Source organism: Juglans regia, chromosome 6 (assembly GCF_001411555.2).
Source record: "Juglans regia cultivar Chandler chromosome 6, Walnut 2.0, whole genome shotgun sequence".
NCBI lineage: Eukaryota > Viridiplantae > Streptophyta > Magnoliopsida > Fagales > Juglandaceae > Juglans > Juglans regia.
In genome coordinates, this window is record NC_049906.1 from 37,973,424 (window position 1) to 37,996,551 (window position 23,128).

At 33.4% G+C, this 23,128-nt stretch overlaps 1 protein-coding gene across 1 annotated transcript; it reads left to right on the plus strand.

Moving 5' to 3' along the window:
* Window positions 1-17,216: 17,216 nt before the first annotated feature.
* On the plus strand, window positions 17,217-20,341 carry LOC108979984 (UPF0481 protein At3g47200-like). Its single transcript, XM_035690947.1, has 3 exons — window positions 17,217-17,365; window positions 17,642-18,220; window positions 18,338-20,341. The coding sequence occupies exons 2-3, from the start codon at window positions 17,903-17,905 to the stop codon at window positions 20,072-20,074; spliced, it is 2,055 nt and encodes a 684-aa protein (XP_035546840.1). The 5' UTR covers window positions 17,217-17,365; window positions 17,642-17,902; the 3' UTR covers window positions 20,075-20,341.
* Window positions 20,342-23,128: the final 2,787 nt, after the last annotated feature.

A 23,128-nucleotide genomic window follows, 5' to 3' on the forward strand; every position in this document is an offset into this window, starting at 1 on the left:
ATTGAAGAAAGTTGTGCGGATACAGTAATCTGAAAAAATAAATGTGATTTTGAGGCGTGTAGAACACTATCTTTAAGACGATAATTGCTCACAATTGAAATAGTTTGCTATCGGGTTACAAGAAATTCACTTCCAGGATACAACAAAATCACCAGCTGTAGATAACAATTCTGAATCTTTTCCTTTAGAGTTTCGCTACAAAATTGTGTAAGTGATTGAAAATATGATAGAAAAGAATGAATAAATTCGTGGGTCTCATCCTTTATTTATAGAGAATGAAGTGACACCATGTGAAAAATCATAACTCTTAACTTGTGATTTTTCAACTGACAATTGTAGTTTAAAGGTCATATTATTTCATTTTGAGACTAAAGAACATGTCTGATCAAGTGGTTGGATAATAAAATAATGAGCATGTGATATAATAATAATACATTAAGTTGTTTATAATGAGAAAAAGTTGCCATATTTTTCAAATATACCCAAAACATGCATTATAAAAGGGGCTCGCATGTTATTATATTATATTATATTATATATTCAATGACATACTCATGAAGCTCGGATCGGTGTGACAAATCAATATCTGATCATGTACATTTTTCTGAAAATTATGAAGAGCATGCACAAACAACGTACAGTACTCTTGATCTGAGACGTGACCACCTAAACGCTGGCCACCAAACCCACAAAGATAAGAGCCTCTACTTGGCGATACCCCATTGGCCATTGATTTTATTAACTATTGAAGCGCAAGTGGAATGTGATCAGACCAATGATCAGTAGGTGTATGTTTTTTTTTTTTTATGGAAACAAACTCGTTTCATTAATATAACGAAGTTACAAATGTGAGTTATACATGGAAACTCCAAACTACAAGTCAAACTACGCATCAGCTCTGGGGCTTCTCCACACACAAATTCCTTTGTGGCGGACATTGTCTTAACTTCTAAGAACTCTCTCCAAATAGAGAAAGCGTTCTGTAAGAACAGAACTACACGACTCCCTCTGTCCTCACAAGGAGGAAGAGTACGGTATACTGTTATGGATATTAAATCCAACAGCATATTTCTATTATAATACTAACTAAAATAACAACAAATAAACTACAAATAAAAACACATAGCCAAACTACAAATCCACAAGCAATGGCGTGAACCCGGACGTCACGCCTACCGCAAGCATCGGCAAGTCGAATCTCGACGACACGAGCACCCAGTAGGTGTATGTTGATGCCTAACAAATCATGGGTCCATTCCATTCACGAGACTAACAGTTTACACATGAACAAAGGCATCAAGTTTCAACTTAGGTATAATGCTTTTAATACATATGATAGCAATTGACTAAAGGCCCCCTCCCCAAGAGAATCTTTGTTCTTTCTTTGTACATGTACCTCTAGATGTCACGGTGTCCAAAAATGTAACCACAACATTTCTTATGTCATAAGGCAGAGTTTATTGTTATTGATAAGCTAAACTATCGTCCTAAAAATAGAAAAAGAAAAAAGAGTGAAGAATGCTTTAGAAATGAATTAGCGTATTTTTCAATTGAAGGAAATTCTATATATGTGACAATATAATTTGAAATTTAATCATAAATGATGGCATATAATATAGTCAAGGTCTACTTTAAATTATAGATTGGTCCTTAAAAAGATAAAGCAAAGATATATCACATGCTCATTATTTTATTGTGAATATATATTTTTTCCACTACAAGTGTAGAAAGGAAAGATATTATAAAGCCTATGCACAAGTCAGCAATGAGATTCTCTCTTTCTTCTTTTGCTGTTCAAGTACGCATCCTCGATTTATATTTTCATTCCGTCCCTTTTAATTTATTTTATTTATATATATATATATTTATTATTTGAATAATATTATTTTTTATATTAGATTTTATCTATTAAGTATCGTATCAACATCTGAATCATCATTATCGACGGAAGATTATTCTTCCTTCCTCTCCGATCTGTTGTATAAATTTATGTATTAACAATGTCAACTAGATCATCAAGATTTAATGATATTTACTTGATGATATATTATTCACCACGATTTCTTAAATATTTTTATTACAATGTTTTATATAGCTACGTACCAACGATGTCATTCTCAGCTAGGTAGCTAGCTACTCTATTTTTCCAGCTAGCAAGCCAATAGGATTCGATTGGATTAATTAGTTAATTACATGATTAAATTTGACCCTTGTGGACCGGATCGATGGAAACAAATCGAGTCAATTAACAAAGACTTGTAATAATTAGTGCATGGATTTTAAAACCCTAAAACTCTTCGGGGGCGGGCATGCAATTGCATGGTATATATTTTTCTTAAAAGTTAGCACTATTGTTATCTTCAAATTTGTTTTTTAGCAAAATACTACGAGAATATCATAAATGAAAGAAAATATATAAACGGAGAATACGTTGTGTGTTCTCATCTTATTATAAAATGTCAACATAAAAATCATATGTGATAGGATTAATGGATCTATATCGATCATGTCATCTATATTCCACTATAATTTAATAGTTTTTGTGATCATCTTTCGTTCCCATTGTAAAAAAACACATCTTGAAAGAATAAAGATATCTATAAGATCTTTTATCTCCAACCATTTGGGTTTGAGAACTGAAAAACCTACAAAAGAGAGTTGAGATTTTCTGTAGAGAATGGACCTATAGTCTTTTGCCTTAGAATTTTTTGGGTGAGTTTAATTGAAAACACAAGCCCCTTTATATAGGCAAGACTACCTAGGGACCCTTACTTATTACTCCTACAACTTTTGGACTACCCTCATTATTTCATCCATAAAAAATAGCAAGGGTTAACCACTTTATTTATTTAATGGCAATTACCTATGCTTGATAGATAAAGTGAATCATCTTAGATGAAGTGAACCACCTTGGGGAAGACAAATGGTTTTCAAGGGCAACGATGCATTCCTCTATCAGATCTTACGATCTTGATTTTCTTTTCACTTTGATTCTCTACTTCTGCTTTATAGGCTTTGAAAGCATCTAATACTTGAGCTTCTCATTAAGAAGACCGAGATACATATACCTATAGAATAGTCTTCAATAAATAAGATAAAATATCTTTGACCATTCAAGCAAGGGGTAGGAAATGGTCCACAAATATCTGTGTGTATAATCTCAAGAACACTTGAGCTCCTTCTTGAACCTTTGGAATTACTGTTGGTCTGCTTGCCCTTTATGCAGTCCACACAATTCTTGAAGTCAGTAAAATCGAGATCCTGTAAGACCTATTCTTTTACTAACCGTTTCATCCTCTTTATAGAGATGTGTCTCAATCTCTTATGCCATAGTAGAGAAGATTTTTCATTCAAAAGGTTTCTCTTAATGCCAACTAAATATAGGGAGAGATAATTCTCCTTAAATTCGAGATGAATATCTAATTTAAACAAGTTATCAACTAAAGTTCCAAAACCAACAATAATTTTATTCTTAGAAAAGTATAGTATTCTCAAAAAAGAAATTGTAACTTTTAATAATAAGTCTGGAGACTGAAATTAAATGTCTACTAAATTCTGGAATATAAAAGGCATTATTTAAATCTAAAAGATGTCTCGATTTGAGAATCACTCTAAAAACTCCAACTGCAACAACATGTGAATGCCCTTTATTTCCACGAAAACCCAAAACTCACTTGTTGTTGGTTTCCTTCAGGTGAGAAAACCCTGCAACGTATTCACAATATGTATTGAAGAACTGGAGCCAATCCACCATGAATTTTTAGGAGCATCAATGAAAAAAGTTTCATGACACACAAGAGAGATAGAGCTACCTTCCTTTTAAAGTCATTGTAGCTCTTCTTTACATGGCCCTCGTTCTTGCAAAAGAAACAAGTCTCCTTTTTGCCATTAGATTCATTGGATTTTGATGGCACATTATGCTTCCTTTTCTTTCGAGGTCCACCTTGGCCTTTCTCAGTCTTAACTTTATCATTCACGATCATATTTGCACTTTAAGGTCGATCATGTTTCATCCTTTCCTCTTCTTACACACACATGGTCAGAAGATCCGTAATTGACAAGTTTTCCTTATGTGTGTTATGAGAGATCTTGAAAGGCCCATACTCAAATGACAGTGAGTCAAGGATGAAATGGACCAAGAAGGCTAAGATATCTCTATCTTTAAGCCCTTAAGTTGAGAAACAATGTTTCTCATTTCCATAATGTTTGCACGCATACCCTTAGAACTGTCAAAAGTTTTAGTAGTGAATTGTTCGATAAGAGTTCTAGCTAAAGCCTTGTCAGAGTGAACAAACTGTTTATCAATTGCCTACATTAATTCCTTAATTATAGCGTAGTCACCAATAGAACCTCTAATGCACTTATTCATACGAGACTTTATGAGTATTAGACTTAGGCGATTAGATCACTCCCACCATTGGCGACTATCGATGACTTCCTGTGTATCCAGTCAGAATAACTAGTGCAATCAAGCATTGGAATAAAATAAACACCATCAGCTAAGGATTGTGGAACAACAGCTGCAAAACCAAGAAAACTTTAATGCTATGAATTCAAGTAAATTTTAACCTTCCTGTAGGAAAAAGTTGCACAACAGCATAAATTTACCTATCTTAATTTATAAGACAAATTATTCCAAATATTAACAAATAAAACTATCCACACCTCCAGGCAGAAGACAAATTTTACCATCAATACTGAAAATTATTTTCTTATACTAATTATATCACAAAACAAATTAAGGATTTCCTTATAGGGATAAATTCTTAAAACATATGATTTAGTTACAATGAGATTCCAAAATTTTGTATTCTTTTAAATAATATGGATGTTGTAGCATTACCTTCATTGTTCAAAAGAAATACATCTGGGCATCTACTAAAATCGGAAAAAACTGTAAATTAGCCCAAAAGCCCATCAATATGTATAAAGCTTGAAATTAAGCCCAAAGTAAAAACATCTCTTTGAAATCCATTAATATAGTTATGAGCACATAACCATCCGGATATGAATTCAAAGACAAAAACTTAAAAGTCGAAAGTTTAGCCCATTTCCGAAATCATTAAAGACTCATTATTTGAACAAAATTGAAATGCTAATAATTCAAACACAAAGCTGAAAGGTTTCACTCTAATATCAACCGTAAAAACATACATATTGAAAGAATAAAGAGATCTATAGGATCTTTTACCTCCAACCATTTGGTTTTGAGAACTGAAAAACATACAAAATAGAGTAAAGATTTTCTGTAAAGAATGGGACTTCTAGTCTTTTCTCTTAGAGTTTTATGGGTTTCACTAATGAAAAATACAAGACCCTTTATATAGGTAAGACTAAGGACCCTTACTTATTACTCCTACAACCTTTGGGCTACATACCGGCCTCATTATTTCATCCATAAAAAAATAGCAAGGGTTAACCACTTTATTTATCCAAGGGCAATTAGTTATGCGTGATAAATAAAGTGAATAATCTTAGATGAAGTGAACCACCTTAGAAAAGACAAATGATTTTTTAGAGAAACCAAAAGTCGAACACCCATCTCATGCTCAAACATGAATGGAAAATCCTAGTTTACTGAAAAAGTTTTTCCGTACTAATATGTTTGAATATATAGAACCTACATAATTGTAATATTGTATCATTATTACTTCGATCTATATATACATATATATAATATTATCTACACCTCACTTAATAACCTTAATTTGACAGTTACGACATAGGTCAATCCTAATAAAAGTTGGCGACTGTATGCACAGTCCAATATCCTCTGTTCGATCTTAAGTTTCAGTAGTAGTAATTAAGGTAGATAGCTAGGCTGCTTTAATCTCATGGTTTATATCATTTCATCTCTTATATAGTAAGTATCACTACAACAAATGTTAGTTTTAGAGACGAAATTTGTTAGAGACGAAATTCATCTCAAAGCATGGAAAACTTTATAAATCCATTTGAACGGATAGATACCCGTTCGAACCTGATATTCTGTGATGAATTAGTTCGTCTAAAAAAATCTAAACCTTTCGAACGGAACATACATGTTCAAATGGTGAATACCTTGTTCGAATGCATAAACAAGAGTTCGAACGAGATTGTTTAATTATAATAATATCTTGTTAAAGAGGTCCCAAATATATTGTTATCATTTTCAAAATATAAAAAATTTGTATATATTATATATTATATATTATGATTTACAGTGAATTAAAATATTTATGAATTCATAAATTAATTTTATGTAATTAATTTAAAAATATTTTAGTTATTTCTGTTAAATAAAATTTTTATTTAAATAAATATTACTTTAAATATAGTGTCATTTTTTCTATTATTGTTAATCATAAGTATAATGAAAAGAAAACATAATTAACAATAAAGAGGCTAGCAAACACTAAAAATAAAAACCATAAATTAATTACATCTCAAAACTCTAATGTTCGATACAACATAAAATAGTAAAATAATAACTAACACTATCTATTTGTTAAATAAATCAAAATCCTCCTGTAAGGTAGTTTAACGTCCATCCAGCTCCTTAAGCTTCTCCATGATAGGCTCAATGAACTCTTACTTCATAATTTGGCAGTGCTCTGCCAACAGAGCTCGTACCTCATCGAAAGTAGCCTCAACAGGCTGTCTCTCAACACCAGCAATAGTAGTAGAAGCTGGATTGGTAGGCATGCCACTATCCTGTACTGCAGGAGTCTTCGGCAAGTGACTCTTGCTCTTGTTGAATCTGATCTTGTTAAGGGGCCCCATCTGTGGTGACCTCCGCTCAGTCCCTTGCACTGTAACCCCTGATCGTAGTAGGAGGTTAGATATCAGTAGTACAAATGGTAGACTACCTCCACTCGAATAGCGTGATTTCGATCGAATGCGGAGGAAGAAATACAATGCTAGATCAATCGGAAGCTGACATCGCAATGATATTCTAGTGATATCAGAAGCTGACTCCGAACGGTAGAACGTTGAAAGTTGATGCATTGTTAAAAATGGAAGCTGACATCGCAGTGATATTGTGTAAATTAGAGAGTTTGTACTCGACTTCCTTGTTGGATGTAATGGTTCATTTGGCTGGGCAACTACCTCGTGAGGTTTTAGTTGTTGGCCCGGTTCAATATAGATGGATGTATCCTATTGAACGGTTTTTGAGAAAATTTAAACGATTTGTGGGGAATAAGGCTCGTCCAGAATGTTCGATTGCAGAATCATACATTGATAATGAATGTGATACATTTTGTTCAATGTATTTCCGTGGGGTTGATACTAGATTTATGAGACCGGATCAAAATAATGAAGGTGGACAAATGAGAGTCTCATCATCATTTTCCGTGTTTTCTCAAACGGTACGTCTCATAGGCGTACAAGGGGACTATGACCTATGTGGACAAGAGTTTGATAGAGCCCGATGGTATGTCTTGAATAAGTTCACAGAAATTGAGTACTACTTGAGGTTAGTAATGAATCTCCATATCAATAAAGTTTTGCATATTGAAGTCATATAATATAATATAATATAACTTGATACAAATTAATAGTTAACATGAACATGCGCAGTGAACATTTACAATTACTTCATACGGGTGGTGTAATTGACAGTCAAGAAGCATGAAGAGGAATTCACCTCATGGTTTAACATACGATATTATTCAAAAATTAAATTTAGTGGTATATACAAACTTCATACGCTTAAACTATACTTTTTTCTATTGATATCTAATAGCACAAAATATATTTAATGATGTAGGTTCTATCGAAATATGTTGAAAATTCTGGTGAAGTCTCACCAGAACTGTATGCATTGGCACATGGTCCGTCCAAACAGGCCATCCAATACTCAGGATGTTTGGTGCGTGGATATATATTTCACACGTGTGACAGAGAACGATACAGAAAAACTCAAAATTATGGGGTCGTAGTCAAATGAAGCCATGGAGATGATAATATTGACTTTTACGGAGTTGTAGAAGATATCATAGCATTAAAGTACGTAGGGGGATATATGGTTTGGTTGTTTAAATGTACTTGGGTGGGATGTCTCCAATCCTAGGTTGGGAGTATGTAACGATGAATATTTTGTCAGCGTTAATACATCTCGCACATGGTACGAGGAAGATCATTTGGTTCTCGCTTGCCAAACGAATCAAGTTTTTTATTTAGATAATCCAAAGTATGGGAACCCATGGCGAGTGGTGGAAAAGTTTGCACTAAATGTATATGATTACATTCTAGAGGTAGACGAACTACATGAAGAAGTTGATAGTCCAGCAAATGACGAAGCATATCAAGAAAACGAATCAGACATCAATCTATTTGTTGATCTAAGCCAATATGACATGGTCCTATTGCGTAGAGAAGATGATGAACTAGAAGTAATTGAGGGTGAAATTTTGGAAGACCATGAATCAACTGAAGTGTCTAGTGAGGATGAGGGCGACTGGTCCAGCAAAACTGATAGTGAATGAATCTAATATTTGTGTAAGTATCATTCTTATAAATATCCGCAACGTATCTTATACTATATATAATTTATTAACTTTTTAAACAGATATGCTTCCCAAATGCAACGCAACACGTGCGCCATCCCCATCCATTATCGACTCCCCGTGTGGTTCACCTGCCATCAATAGTGGGCCAACATCACAAGCCCAGAATAAGGTATTTTATCAAATTAAATGGCACGTTTAACGTATCAATATAAGTAATTTATTTTTGAAAATAAAATAATTTAATTAAAATATGTGTTTTAATTACTGTATATATAGTTGTTGTAAGCCAGCGCCAAGGTCGAGGCACTACGTGGGGTGTCTACACAGAGAAAATAAGGAAATTGGATAAAATTGAAGTTAATATTCCTGATGATCACACCGGTTATTCCGGAGATTCGGCAGCTTGGCTTGCTTCTTAAGTTGGTACCTTACTTGCACGTATGCACCGATGACTACATCCTCCTAAGCTAAAGTTCTCCAAGATGTGAAAGACCACATAAAAAATTATTGCTTGGTAATGAGCTACATCCCAAGGAAGCAAGAAATAAAATGTCGATTTAAAATTATTTTGTATTTATGCTAATTGTTTATGATTTTTTAAACGACGAGTTTGAGCTTAATTTTGGTCGGCGAGAGGATCGACTAACGGTTGAGAAGCTGATGTCAAATGTATTCTAGAGGTACAAAAGTCGATGCCATGCACACTATCAGAAGTTCAGTACTACGACAGAGGCTCATCAAAGTCCATTCCAAGCAATGCCACCAAACGAATAGGAGAAGGTTTGTGATATGTTTGAAGATCTTGCATATCAGGTAATTTCACTGCTATCTTTTTTTAATTGAATATGATAGATGTATTAAACATATAGTTATAACATTTCTTCTTTAGCAACGAGTACTGTGAACAAAGTAAATAGATCAAATTTAATGATACACCATCTTGGAGATTCTCGATCTTTTCATCGCTTGTCTAAAAAAATGGTAAGTTATTCTAATCCCCCTTAAATATTAACATATGGAGTTTTCTGATTTAAGTTCTAATATAGATTTTAATTTTGTAGCAAGAAGAAAGTCATGCTGACTATGATCTAACCCAATTGAATGCTAAAACACATAAAAATCGTGATGGTGTTTGGAGCAGTCCCGAAGCAAAGAAAAATTATGTAAGTTTAAGTTTTTTTAATTCCATTTTCTAGAAATGGTTTTTGTTACTGATACTAACTTTAATTTTTTTTTTTAAGGACAAGATGATATCTCTTAAGGAAACTGTTGTGGATTCATATGATGAATCACCTGTCAACGATGCTAAAATCCTTTCACAAGTTCTTGGATCACGTTTTGGATATTTGAGGGGCTTAGAATGTTGCGTGAAGCTATCCTCAACATCATCATCATCTTTTAAAGCTAGATCGAATGACGAGAAAACTAAGAAATTAAAGGAAGCATCACTTGAGATAGAATGATTGAGGTCCAAGAAAAAAGAGTTACTGACCCGATTAGATCAAGTAACGGATTTATGGTGAGATTAGAAGAGAACATTCATAAGAGGCTGGAGTTAAATATCCAAAAGTTGTTTGAACAGTGTCAGTCAATGATGTCCCAAAACTCTATGCTACCACCACAATCTTAACATTTATTTTTTCTTTAAATGCCTGTCTATTATGATGTTCTAAAACATTTGAACAATTGTGATGTTTAAATTACAATTTGTGTAATAGTAGTATGATTTCTTTAATTAAATATAATTTTGTATGATTACGACTATTCGAATGGTAAATAACTTGTTCGAACAGTAAATTACCATTTATAGATATCCATTCGAACGATAACCGAGAAATACAGTCCATACTTCCATTTGAACTATAAAATTTTTGTTCAAACAACATTTATATGCAAAATCCCATTCGAACAGACATAATTTTTAAAATAAAAAATCTGTTCGAATGAACATAATTTATATTCGAAAACAAGTCATTAGAAAAATTGATTAGTTCGAATGCATAAAATCTGTTCGAACATTCAGTCCGTTCAAATAGGATCAAATATGGTCATTAGTTAGAATCAAAATTTCTTATAGTTTGGTATGTGTCGGTTCAAATGGATTGGGTTCCATTCGAACGGAGTTTTGAGAGGAAAATGATTCGTCTCCCCAAAAAGTCTATTCAAACGGTTTCGACTGGTTTAGTCGAATTTTGTCCCTGAAAAGGATTTTTGAAGACGAAATTCAATTTTCGTCTCCAAAAACCTTTTGTGACAGGCTTTTCTAGACAAAAGTTTTTCATCTGCAAAAATATTTTGGAACGAAATTTGAGTTTTTTTAGACAAAATGATTTGTCTCAAAAAACCCAATCTCTTGTCGTGTATATATGTAACATCTCCATGATCTCTTAGGTCTGGGATGTCTCGTACTTATTAAAAATAAATATTTATTTAATAAAAGCAAAATTATTAAATAAACGCGCCTTAATAAAAAATAACTGAATTGAAAAATGTATGTCTTAAAACTAAATAAAAAGCCTTGAACTAAATATTATTAGTCTACTCCATTTAAGTCTCGCATGCCTTCTCGTACTCATCATCATTCTCACCTGACTGGTTAAAAATATGAAATAGAACTAAAATGAGTTAAAGACACAGTAAGAAACCCATCACAATGTAAACATACTAAACATAAAGTTTTCATAAAATTTCTCAATGCTCAGAATTTAAATCATGATTATCTATAGATGAAAAATTCTAGATGCAGTCCCAGTTGGGGGCCTGCGTGCACACGAAGTGAAACGCTTTGTTTCATTAAAGTAAAAAATGCATTGAAGTATAAACCTGTCGCTTAACTTGGTTACTGTTTTAATTGCTCAAGCTCCTTCTTCTCCCAAGTCAAATCGCACCCCTCTTCATCCTGATGTCTCAAAGGAAGAATCGCATGAATATTACTGAAAGATTGGAATGATTTTTTTACAGATGAGCAATCAAAGTTTTTTCGTTGGAGACTAAAATTTCGGAAAGAAATTCAACTGGATCCATTTTTGAAGTGGTCTCTTTTTAAGCATCTGTTTTTGGAGGACGAGATCTATTTTCAGAGCACTTTTACAGATGAGCAATCAAAGTTTTTCTCGTTGGAGACTAAAATTTCAGAAAGAAATTCAACTAGATCCATCTTTGAAATTGTCTGTTTTTAAGCATCTGTTCTTGGAGGAAGAAATCTATTTTCAGTGCACTCAAATGCTTCAAATGAGACTCTACATGCCGACAGTGGTGGAGGAGATGCAGAGGAACTCAAACGGTAGAAATCTATTTTCAAACACTCAAACGCAAGACCACTTTGCTTTGGGTTGACGTGTCTGGGCCCGTGTTTTGGGAAGAGAGATAAGAATGAAAGTGCAAAGTTATATCGCATTGTTTGATGGAGGAAGATAAAGAGAGGTTATTTTTGACATTTGAGCAAAATTATAGAGAAAATGACATAAATATCCATTTCATGTGCACGCAAGCCCCCAACGGGGACTGTACGTAGCACACCTCTCTATAGATATACTTATGATATGCATGACTTGTCTTGACAAATCTGACTCGCCAACACGCTTAGTTCTGTGTGTAATGTTGTGCACTAGTCCCACATCCTGTGGTCACAAGGGAAACCACTGATAATATTATAGCATATTATAGTGGATCACGCTTAAGTCCTTGGTTTGTACATCTACCCATAAATCGTATTGGTACCATGCATCTTAATGACTATCTCATTAAACTAATCTTATGTTACACTTGATCATAAAAAAAGATTATGTATCTTATGCAACGCGATGCATGACATACATAATACATAAATAACTATAACATGTTGAGTCAAACATGATCATGTAATATGATGAATGACATGATTGTAGATATCATGACATACGTGGTTTATAGAATTGGTTTCCAAAGAACTGGCAGTAATAATAATCTAACTAGCTAATGCGTGTTAATCCTAATTTATAATCAAGCTACTTATGAGTAGCACTAATTCCAAACTTTGCCTTGTAGATCTTTACCTATACGAAGTACCAAATGTCACTAAATTTCTAGAAAGACATGTCATTATATGCAATTCAATTAAATATATTGTAGAAAATAATATTATAATTATTAAGTTTTTATACAGTATTAATAAATAATAATATTATTTAAATACTCTTAACATATCTCTATTTTAAATTTATAGCTTAGTGGAATAATTATACTTTATTTAAATCTATTAAAATAAATAGCGGAATGCCGGTTCATAAAATATAATTAATCATGCTTAAATCAAATCTTTATATTTTTACAGAAAAGCTAAAGGCAAACCTCAATCTTGAAAAGAATAAGGGTCCTTGTGGTATTTAGAATATCTCAAAGTATTTGTGAATAATAATAAAATAGTTTATGAATAATAATGAAATCATTTGAGTTAAAATATTTTATTAGATTTTGAAAAATGAGAAAAAAAAATTGAATAAAAATATTATAAAAAGAATATAAATTTTTAATATAATTTTTGTTTTGAAATTTAAAAAATGAATATGTTTTTTTTTTTTTTTTGTGAAAGTTTGAAAAAATTATAATGACTAGATAATACTTTGATGAAAAAGTGAAAAGTGAAAAATTAAAAATTAAAAAATATTTTATATTTAATTGATGTTTGAAAATAATGTTTGGGAATGAAAAAGTTAAAGAATTTAAAATTTAAGCATAATTTAAATTGTTTTATTGAAGGATATTTTGCCTTGTTAAACGGTTATGGAGCATGAGTTTTACTACTTATCATTCATATATATACTTTACACACTACACTTATTTTATATTTACTTATATTTTTTTTAAAATTTTTTGGTTTCATTCTTTTTAAATTAATTGATTTCTTTTATTCATACTTTATCTTTAGTAATAGAAAAAAATAAAAAATTATATGTGTTGCAGAATGTGAGGATGACGACCATTCACTTTTGAAAATGAGAAGGGTGGTAAAGTAATTTGGCTAGGTCTATTATTATCATACATGCTTTTTGGTTTGGAGTCTATGGTAACATTATCCAATCTTTTTATGATCCGACATGTTTTCTGCTTTGGAATCTTTGGATATTGACAAACACAAATATGATATTATTTACAGGAGTAATGCTACGTACAGTTGTGGAGTATGTAAGTACTATGTAATTACTTTGAAAAAGAGTAGAATCTGCTCTTAAAAAATTAATTTCTTTTCATGTGGGTCTCATATTTATTCATTTTTTTCAAAATGACTGTATGATATTTGTACACTCACGATAACAAGTATCATTTATCTATTTACAGATGATGAAATATATTTGGCTGGGTCAAAGGACCCTTAGCCAAATAGAAATTTATCTAAAAATTATTTAACCGAATAGCTTTGTTGAATTTGATTTTATATTCATAGTACTTCCATTTGAAACATTGGTGAGAATGCATGTTTGGGAGGTTAGATGAGAATTTTGTGTTTTATTTTAATATTTAAAATATTATATTTTAATATTATTATTATTTTGAGATTTGAAAGAAGTGTATTAAGATTTGAAAAAATTGAATTGTTTATTATATTTTGTATGAAAATTTGAAAAATGTGTAATTATGAGATGATATGAGATAAGAATTTTATGTTTTATCTTGTGCCCGAAACCTACCTTAAAACTGCCTTAAAAGTTTAAAGTTATGTTGAATCTAAGGTACTGTTTGGATTTAGAAAGCGTTTTATCTAATCAAATCATATTATTATAACTTTTTTAAATTTCTCTACAGAATATAATAAATAATTCAACTTTTTTTCAATCTCAATTCAATTTTTTAAAATTTCAAAATTATAATAATATTAAAAAATAATATTTTATTAATTTTTATCTTTTATTCAAAATTATTTCATTTCATCTTAATCAAAATCAATTAATATGAAATCAATTAATATGAAATACGACGTAATTAAATGACGTTGGTGAAGATGACGACATTGATGACGACGTTGATGAATGGAATATTTCTTGGAGCATTACTTTTGAAAATGCGAACGGCATTATTATCTGAAATGCTTTTTGGTTTGGAGTCTATGTTATTGACAAAAGCGAAAAGGTTGTCAGGTCATTTAGCAATCTTTTATCATCCGACACATGTTTTCTGCTTTGGTATCCTTGGATATTGACAAAAGCGAATCTGACATTATTTACAGAGAAGGCAACGTGATTTGATCAATCAATTGAAGCTGCAACGTTAGAAAAGAAAACAATTGCAAGTGGTTAGGTGCGGGAAAACAGACTTGGGGAAAAGATGTGGCTGTGCGGCGAAGGCTTACAGAGCGGAAAGAAAAAGAGGGCACAGTGCGATAATAAAAACTTCCATTTGGCTGAGAAAACCGTGGCCTAGCGGGAGGTGAAAGTTTGATGGGAGGTGATTGGCCGAAATTTTCTGGGTTGGCCGAATAGTTTTCCGACTCTCCCTGTGGCGGTCGATGGTGGAGAAGGAGCAAATCACACAGAAAAAGTAACCTTCGGCGTCTTTGGATGTCTTCCGACGGCGACGAGGTAAGTGTCTCGGCTTGAAGAGAGGTTGTATGGTGGCTTTGCTGGGTTTTCTCGGTTTTTCTTTGTAATGCTCCGTTGGGTGTTCTATTTCATTTCTGGAAGAGGGACTGTGTTTTGAGCAGATGGCAGTGTAGGGGAAGCGGTGGTTGGCGGTTTACTAATTAGAGAAGATTAGGCCTCCGTTTGGTACCGCGTTGCAAGACTCTGTCGGGTTCAGTTGATTTTAATTTAATTTTAAGTTAAATTTAATATCTAAACATTTAATTTTTAAATTATTAAATTTATCTCAACTCAAAACTTCTTTACATATGAAGCTTATAATATTTTTCAACTTAACACATCTTTTTACGTAGAACTAACAACCTTCTATCAAAACTACTAAATTCATCTTAACATCTAAACACACTTTAAACTCAATTTAGATAGACCCATATAGCTTCCTTTAGTACTCAATTCACAACTATTTATAAAAAAGTTGAGGTCAGCTAAGCTCAGCTCAACATCCAAATGCAGCCTTATTCTCTATATATTTCATTTTTAAATATTACTTGGTACAAATATTTTTTAGTTTAGTTTTTTTCATTTAATTATTATGTGATTATTATAATTTTTTTAAAATTTTACATAAAACATAAAAAATAAAATATTTTTTAAATTTTAAAACAAAAATAATATTAAAAAAAATAATCTATTAATTTTATAATACTTTTATTCAATTTTTTTTCTCATTTTCCAAAATCTAATAAAGCATTCTTCCTTAAATTATTTCATAAATCATTTCACTACTATTCAAAAATATTATAAAATATTTTTGGCATTTGAACGAGCTATAAGATTCCATTTGGGTAGTTAGGTGGATGATATGAGATAAGAAATTTGTGAATAATAGTGAGATGATTTGTAAATAGTAGTGAAATAATTTAAGTTAAGTTTTTTATTGGATTTTGAAAAAGTTGAGAGAAAAAGTTGAATAAAAGTATTATAAATTTAAAATATTATTAGAATATAATCTTTTAATATAATTTTTATTTTGAGATTTGAAAAATTAATTTTATTTTTATATTTTATTTTTATGTATTATATAAAAGTTTAAAAAAGTTATAATGAATAGTAATGATTAGATAAAAAAATATGTGAGAGAAATTGAAAAGTATTTGTGTGTTAGGTAATATTTAGATCTTAAGATAAGATGAGAAGAAATGATTATCCAAATGGGCTAAGTCAATCACCCGTGAGTACTCTCACATGATGTTGCTTGATGTAAAAAAAGGGGTGCTGTTTATAGTAATTTGATGAACTAGGGGGTGCTGTTTATAGTAATTTGATGAACTAATATGAACGACATGACATTAAGGGCTAAGCTGTGATATTTTTAGTATTTTTAGTAATATTATGAAACCTTAAACTTTATATAATTATATATATATATATATATATATATTCATGTTTTAAGTGATCTTGCATTGTATTTAATTAGAGAAATTCTAAAAAAAAACTTTATACCACACATCTCCACCTAACCAATATGTGATCTATCATTTTGACGTTCTATCTTAATGCTTAAATTTATGTGTATAAATAGAAGGCCAAAAATTAGAAATTACATATTGATTAGATAGATATGTGTGGTGTATCATTTCTCATTTCAGTAATGCTACCTAATTCTATATATTCACTACTCATCTAATTAAACTTTTGAAACCAAAGGTCAATAACATATATGATTAATCTCTTAGTCTTTGGATTGAAAAGTTTAGTTTCAGCCCCATCATGTATTTACATCAATCATCATGATCCTTAAGTAGTTACTATATATATGGTCATAATGAGAATCTCAGCATTGTGATTATTTTATTTATGGTACAGATTGAACAACTATTGAGAATTAAGTTTCAGCATCTTCATAATAATTAAGAAGAGCTGAAAGTGCTGTTGAAAGAAATGGAAGATGATCATGATGTGGAACAGATATTTGAAACCAGTAGTCAACAATCAAATGGGAGTACTTCAGATGCAGTTCACAAGGCAAATTTTGACATTGACGAAGAATTGAAAGATGACAATTCAAATGAAGATCAGAGGCGTACGCCAAGAGTCCAAACACATGAGCAACGTAGAAGATTAGGAAAAACTATTCCTAGTCAACATGCTAGCCGAATCAACTAGAGTACTTCGGATGCAGTTCGCCCAACAACTTTTGGAAATATTGATCATGAAGAAGAAGATGCTAATTTTGACATAATTGGTCATGAAGAAGCAACTACTAAGTTTGACGTTGTTCCCAAAGAAGCAGCAGCTTTTGGCATTGGTGGAGAAGAAGATGACAATCCAAATGAAGATCTCTATGAAGATCAGAGGCGTACGCCAAGAGTCCAAACACGTGAGCAACGTAGAAGATTAAGAAAAACTGTTGCTAGCCAACATGCAAGCCGAATCAACGAGAGTACTTCGGATGCAGTTCACCCACCAGCTTTTGAAAATATTGATCATGAAGAAGAAGCTGCTAATTTTGGCATAATTGGTCATGAAGAAGCAGCTGCTAATTTTGGCATTGTTCCCAAAGAAGCAGCGGCTTTTGACATTGCTGGAGAAGAATATGACTATCAAAATGAAGAGAGACGTCAAAGAGTCTTGACACAAGAGCAATGTAGAAAATCAGTTCACAAGGCAACTTTTCACATTGGTGAAGAATTGGATGATGACAACCCAGATAAAGATCAGAGGCTTACGCCAAGAGTCCAAACACATGAGCAACGTAGAAGATTAGGAAAAACTATTCCTAGTCAACATTCTAGTCAAATCAATGATAATGAGAGACGAAAACCTATTATCATTAGCAGATCAGGATGGTCGACAATGAAGGTTCCTGCACCTATGTTCAAAATCCACAAAGGTGCTTATATCCCCAAGATTGTCTCCATTGGTCCATTTCATTATAATGAACCAAGTCTACAAGCCATGCAAACTCAAAAACGACGGTTTCTCGATCGCCTTATTCAAAACCAAGCAGGGCAGCCTATGCTTGAAGAAAATCTTAAAAATGCCATGAGAGAATTGGAGGAAATGACCAGAAATTTTTATGCAGAAGACTTTCAGGCTATAAAGCCTGATGATTTTGTGCAGATGATGCTCCTTGACGGTTGCTTCATTGTAGAAATCCTGCGTTTATACGAGGTATTTATTAGTTATATATTCTAATTAAGTTGGTTTTTTTCTCTAATTTTCCTTTAGCAATTATGATCACATGAAGGCAAACTGATAATCACATTTATACTTCTTGACTTATTGCAGAAAAAATATGTGGGGGAGCCCATTTTCGAAACACGATGGACGCTGCCAAATATCTCTCGCGATTTACTTTTGCTTGAGAACCAACTCCCAATGTTTGTGCTGCGGAAGATTTTTGAACTTACTACCTTGAAGGGGGAGGCAAGTCCCGATCTGAACACGCTTGCTCTTGGATTTTTTGAACCCTTGGGACTTGGGAAGGATGAATTTGCAACACTTAAGCTGAACAAGTACGCCGACGAGTATATACATCTGTTAGCTTTGTTTCACTCTGCCTTAACTTCAGACGATAACATATACCTGAAGCAGCTTGCAAAGAGTGAAAAGAACAAAACACATCTTATTCTTCCTGGGAAAGGTTGGGTGCATAATGTCAAAACACTTCGTTATGCTGGTATTGAGTTAAAAAACAATTCTGGTAGCATTCTTGACATACAGCTTAAAGGCAAGACGTTGAATATTCCAACCATGATCATCCATGATAGCACCGGTCCTTTGTTGAGGAACTTGATAGCCTATGAACAAAACAATCTCTCTGCAGCTCCATATTTTTGTTGTCTTGCAGTGTTCTTGGACAGTATAGTGGATACGGTCGAGGATGTCAAGATTCTTCGTGATGCCGGGATTATCAAACAGGCAAAGGGTGGAGACGAGGAGGTGGTGAATCTTCTCAACAGTCTCACTAAAGGGCTGGTGTTTGATATTGATAAGGAGGACTGCTACATGATCGACCAAGTCGAAAACATCAACCGTCTTTGTCGAGCACACGACACCAGAGTTCGATTTCGCCGTCTTGTCTACAGGCTGAACTACAAGGGATTACTCATAACATACGCTTCCATCCTGGTTACAATCATCTTTTCCCTTTTCGCGGCTAAGTTTGCAAGTTACAGCCCCTTAGTTAACCAGCACTATTCATGGCCAAAACCTCCACCTCCACCTCCACCTCTGCAACTACCTCTACCTCCACCTCTACCTCTACCTCCACCTTCGCTTCTGCGTCCACCTCCACCTCCACCTCCACCTCCACCTCTGCAACTGCCTCCACCTCCATCTCTACCTCTACCTCCACCTTCGCTTCTGCGTCCACCTCCACCTCTACCTCCACCTCCACCTCCACCTCCACCTCCGCATCTGCGTCCACCTCCACCTCTGCATCTGCTTCCACCTCTACCTCCACCTTCACCTCCACCTTCGCATCTGTGTCCACCTCCACCTCCACCTTTACCTCCACATCTGTGTACACCTCCACCTCCGCTTCTGCGTCCACCTTTACCTCCACCTCCACCTCTACCTCCGCATCTGTGTCCACCTCCACCTCCACCTCCGCATCTGCGTCCACCTCCACCTCCACATCTGCATCCACCTTTACCTCCACCTCCACATCCGCATCTGTGTCCACCTCTGCATCTGCGTCCACCTCCACCTCGGCATTTGCGTCCACCTCTACCTCTACCTCCACCTTTACCTCGGCATCTGTGTCCACCTCCACCTCCACCTCCACCTCCACCTCCACCTCGGCTTCTGCGTCCACCTCCACCTCCACATCTGCGTCCACCTTTACCTCCACCTCCACCTCCACCTCCACCTCCGCATCTGTGTCCACCTCTGTATCTGCGTCCACCCCCACCTCAGCATTTGCGTCCACCTCTACCTCCACCTCCACCTCCACCTCTACCTCCGCATCTGCCTCTGCATCTGCGTCCACCTCCACCTCCGCATCCATGTAAATGTCCATAAGCATTACGAAAAAAATAAAAGACCATTCGAAATGGTTGATGCAGGTTTATTTGGTGGAGCTGACATTGACAATTGAGTCCTGTGTTTGCACACAATTTAGCTTAATATTGTTTTTCAATAAAATTGACAGTATTCGGAATCTCATGTAGTAGTGTTTTTTTTTTTTTAAATCAAGTTGGGTATGCTATGTTGTTGTTTCATTACATATGTCAATACTATGTGTATTATGTTTGAATTTTGAATCGAATAAATCCATCTTGGAATCAGAAGTTGCTGGGGTTTGCTCCCAATCCATGTTATAGATTGTGACCTCCATAAATCTTCTAATATATATTATAAAGAATGAGAAATGTCTTCTAATTTATAAGGAAGCCCTTCGACTTTCTTTCATACACATATATATATATATATATATATATATATATCACGATTATGTGTGACAAAAAGATTTCCTAATAAGTAAAAGCCACAAATACGAGAGGCATTTTTTAATTTTTCAGAAGCATCGTACGAAAGGGCATTTTTAGGTGTAGCGTTTTGCAAACATTCAAAAAGTACATGTAAATTATTTTTTTCAATGTGTTCTACTGCCTTCACAAATACAAAACACAACCATGGACGTTTGGAAACTGAAAATTTCAATATTTTTCTAGTATTCTTGAAAACGAGTTCATTTGGAGGTTATAAAGAATGAGTTGGTAAAATCCATTTTCGTTCTTATAGTGTAAATTTGATTATATTGACTTCAAAGACTTAAAAGAAATGGTGAAAGGTTTGAAGATACTTCTTTCGCATAAGTTTTTCCTTTATGTCGTGCTTGGTCATTCACCCCTTCAACTTTCTTCTCCACTTGAAAAAAGCTGGGGCTTGTGATGCTATTTTTGCCTTTTCTCATTTTATCAACAAATAGAGGGATGAAATCTATTTTTGCCATGGCAAGTTATTGAGGGATTGGAGCTTGAGGAAAAGGTATATTTTGAATCATAGCTATCTTTGAGTGAACACTTATGTTGTAGCTTAGCCTAAAAGAAAAGCCAAACATGAAGAACTATAAGCTTAGATTGCTTCTAGATTGGTAATTCCTCACTGGGAAGTTAGATTATCATCGGGCTTATACTTTGACAGAGAAATAGTATTTATCAATTTTTTAATTAAGTTAGAGATTGGGGTGATTTATTTAGAGAGAGAGGCGATTGGGGCGATTTTTTCCTCCTTTCAACTCTTTTGTTTTGGAAAGTGCAGAAATCTTGGACTTTCTTTTTTGGGGTGACTGCTAGAGTTCTGACGGCTAGGGTTGGCTGCTCTTTGGTGGTTCAACCCTCTGATGGCCTTGCCATCGGCGGGGAACGTTAGCCCTGGTGATGTTCCAGCAACGTATGCTGCTGCTGTCTCAAAATCGGCAGATACTACATTCAAAACCCCTTTGCGGTTTCCTGTGGAGATAAACGGCGAGCTAGGATTTATTTTTTCAAAAACAGAGATGACAAAAGCAGTGGAAGAATACAAGTTTGCGATTGTGTTGAAATTCTTGCGTGTTTGGTTGTAACATCCTTTTCCCTAGGGTTAGGAATGTCACGTACATACGTAACTAAAGCCAGGTAAGAGATTTGCATAATTTGAAAAAAAACATTGATCATTCCAAAATAAAATTTAAGTTAAACCATTTTAAAAAAATATAGTCATATCCAAGTTTCCAAACCAACTAAATTAAAAGAAATTATAAATATAGTCTAAGGTTCTTTAGTCCGCTCCTTCTAAACTTGACCTGCTTGCCTGTAGTCCTCATTCTCCTAGCCTGGTGGTAAAAAGAATGAGATAAAACTAACATGAGTTGAAGACTCAGTAAGAACTCATCACAACGTAAACATAATAATTAAAAGGCTTTAATAAAATTTCATATTGAATAAAATTATTGTCATATTATGCTGAATAAATTCATGTCATATCATGCTGATACTCATACTCATGCTATGCATGACTCATCTAAATTAACTGACTAATCTTACTGATCTGAATTAATTGACTAATCTGACTGATCTGAATTAACTGACTAATCTGACTAGGCCACACACTTAACCCTATGTGCAAAATTGTGCACCGGCCCCACATCTTGCTGCAGTAAGGGGAGCCACTGAGTAGTATTCTGACATACTACGGTGGACCACGCTTGAGTTTGTGGCTTGCACATCCACACTGAATACTGAACTGAAAGGCTATCTGATTAATTGATCTGATTTGATCTTATCTTACACTTGAAATTAAGATAACTCATGTGTCTTATGCAACGTGATATGCATGACATTCATATTAATATAAATAATTATAAAATGTTGAGCCTGAACATGATGCAGAAAATTAACATGATCATATGCTATGATGACTGATATGCTTATATAGATCGTAACATGCTTGGTACATAAAAGAACGGCTATCAAAGAACTAGCTTTAACAGTAATAGTCTAACTATATACTAATCCTAATTTGTGATCAAATTACTTACCTCTTAGCGATGCTTTCACCTCACTTTGTAGTTCGTTACCTATATAAAGCACTAGTCGTCACTAATTTTCTAGAAAAACATATCATCGCATTCCACTAAATTAACCACATTCCAAGGAAAGCAATTTAAAAATATTCGGTTATGCACACTAGTATCATATAATCATTTAAACATTAATATCATATTCAATCTTCCAATTATACCTAGTAGCATAATTTAAAACTTATTATAATTTTATTAAACAAGTCAAAGAAAATTCAATTAAAAAAAATGGATTTAATTGTATTCAAAATAATTAAGAATCAAAATCTGAATTCTTATATATATATATATTGCAGTAATCTAGTTTATTAAAAAAATAATACCAAATGACATAATTTAACTCTTACATATTTTTAAAAATAAGATTTTTGACTATTTATTTAAATAGAAATTCTTTAAATAGAATTCACCTCAAAAGCCGAAAACATAAAAGGATTATACATGCTGGTCCATGAGGCTTCCAAAGACCTCTAATGTAAATTAAAAATGTATTGTTTAAAGGGCAAATTTGT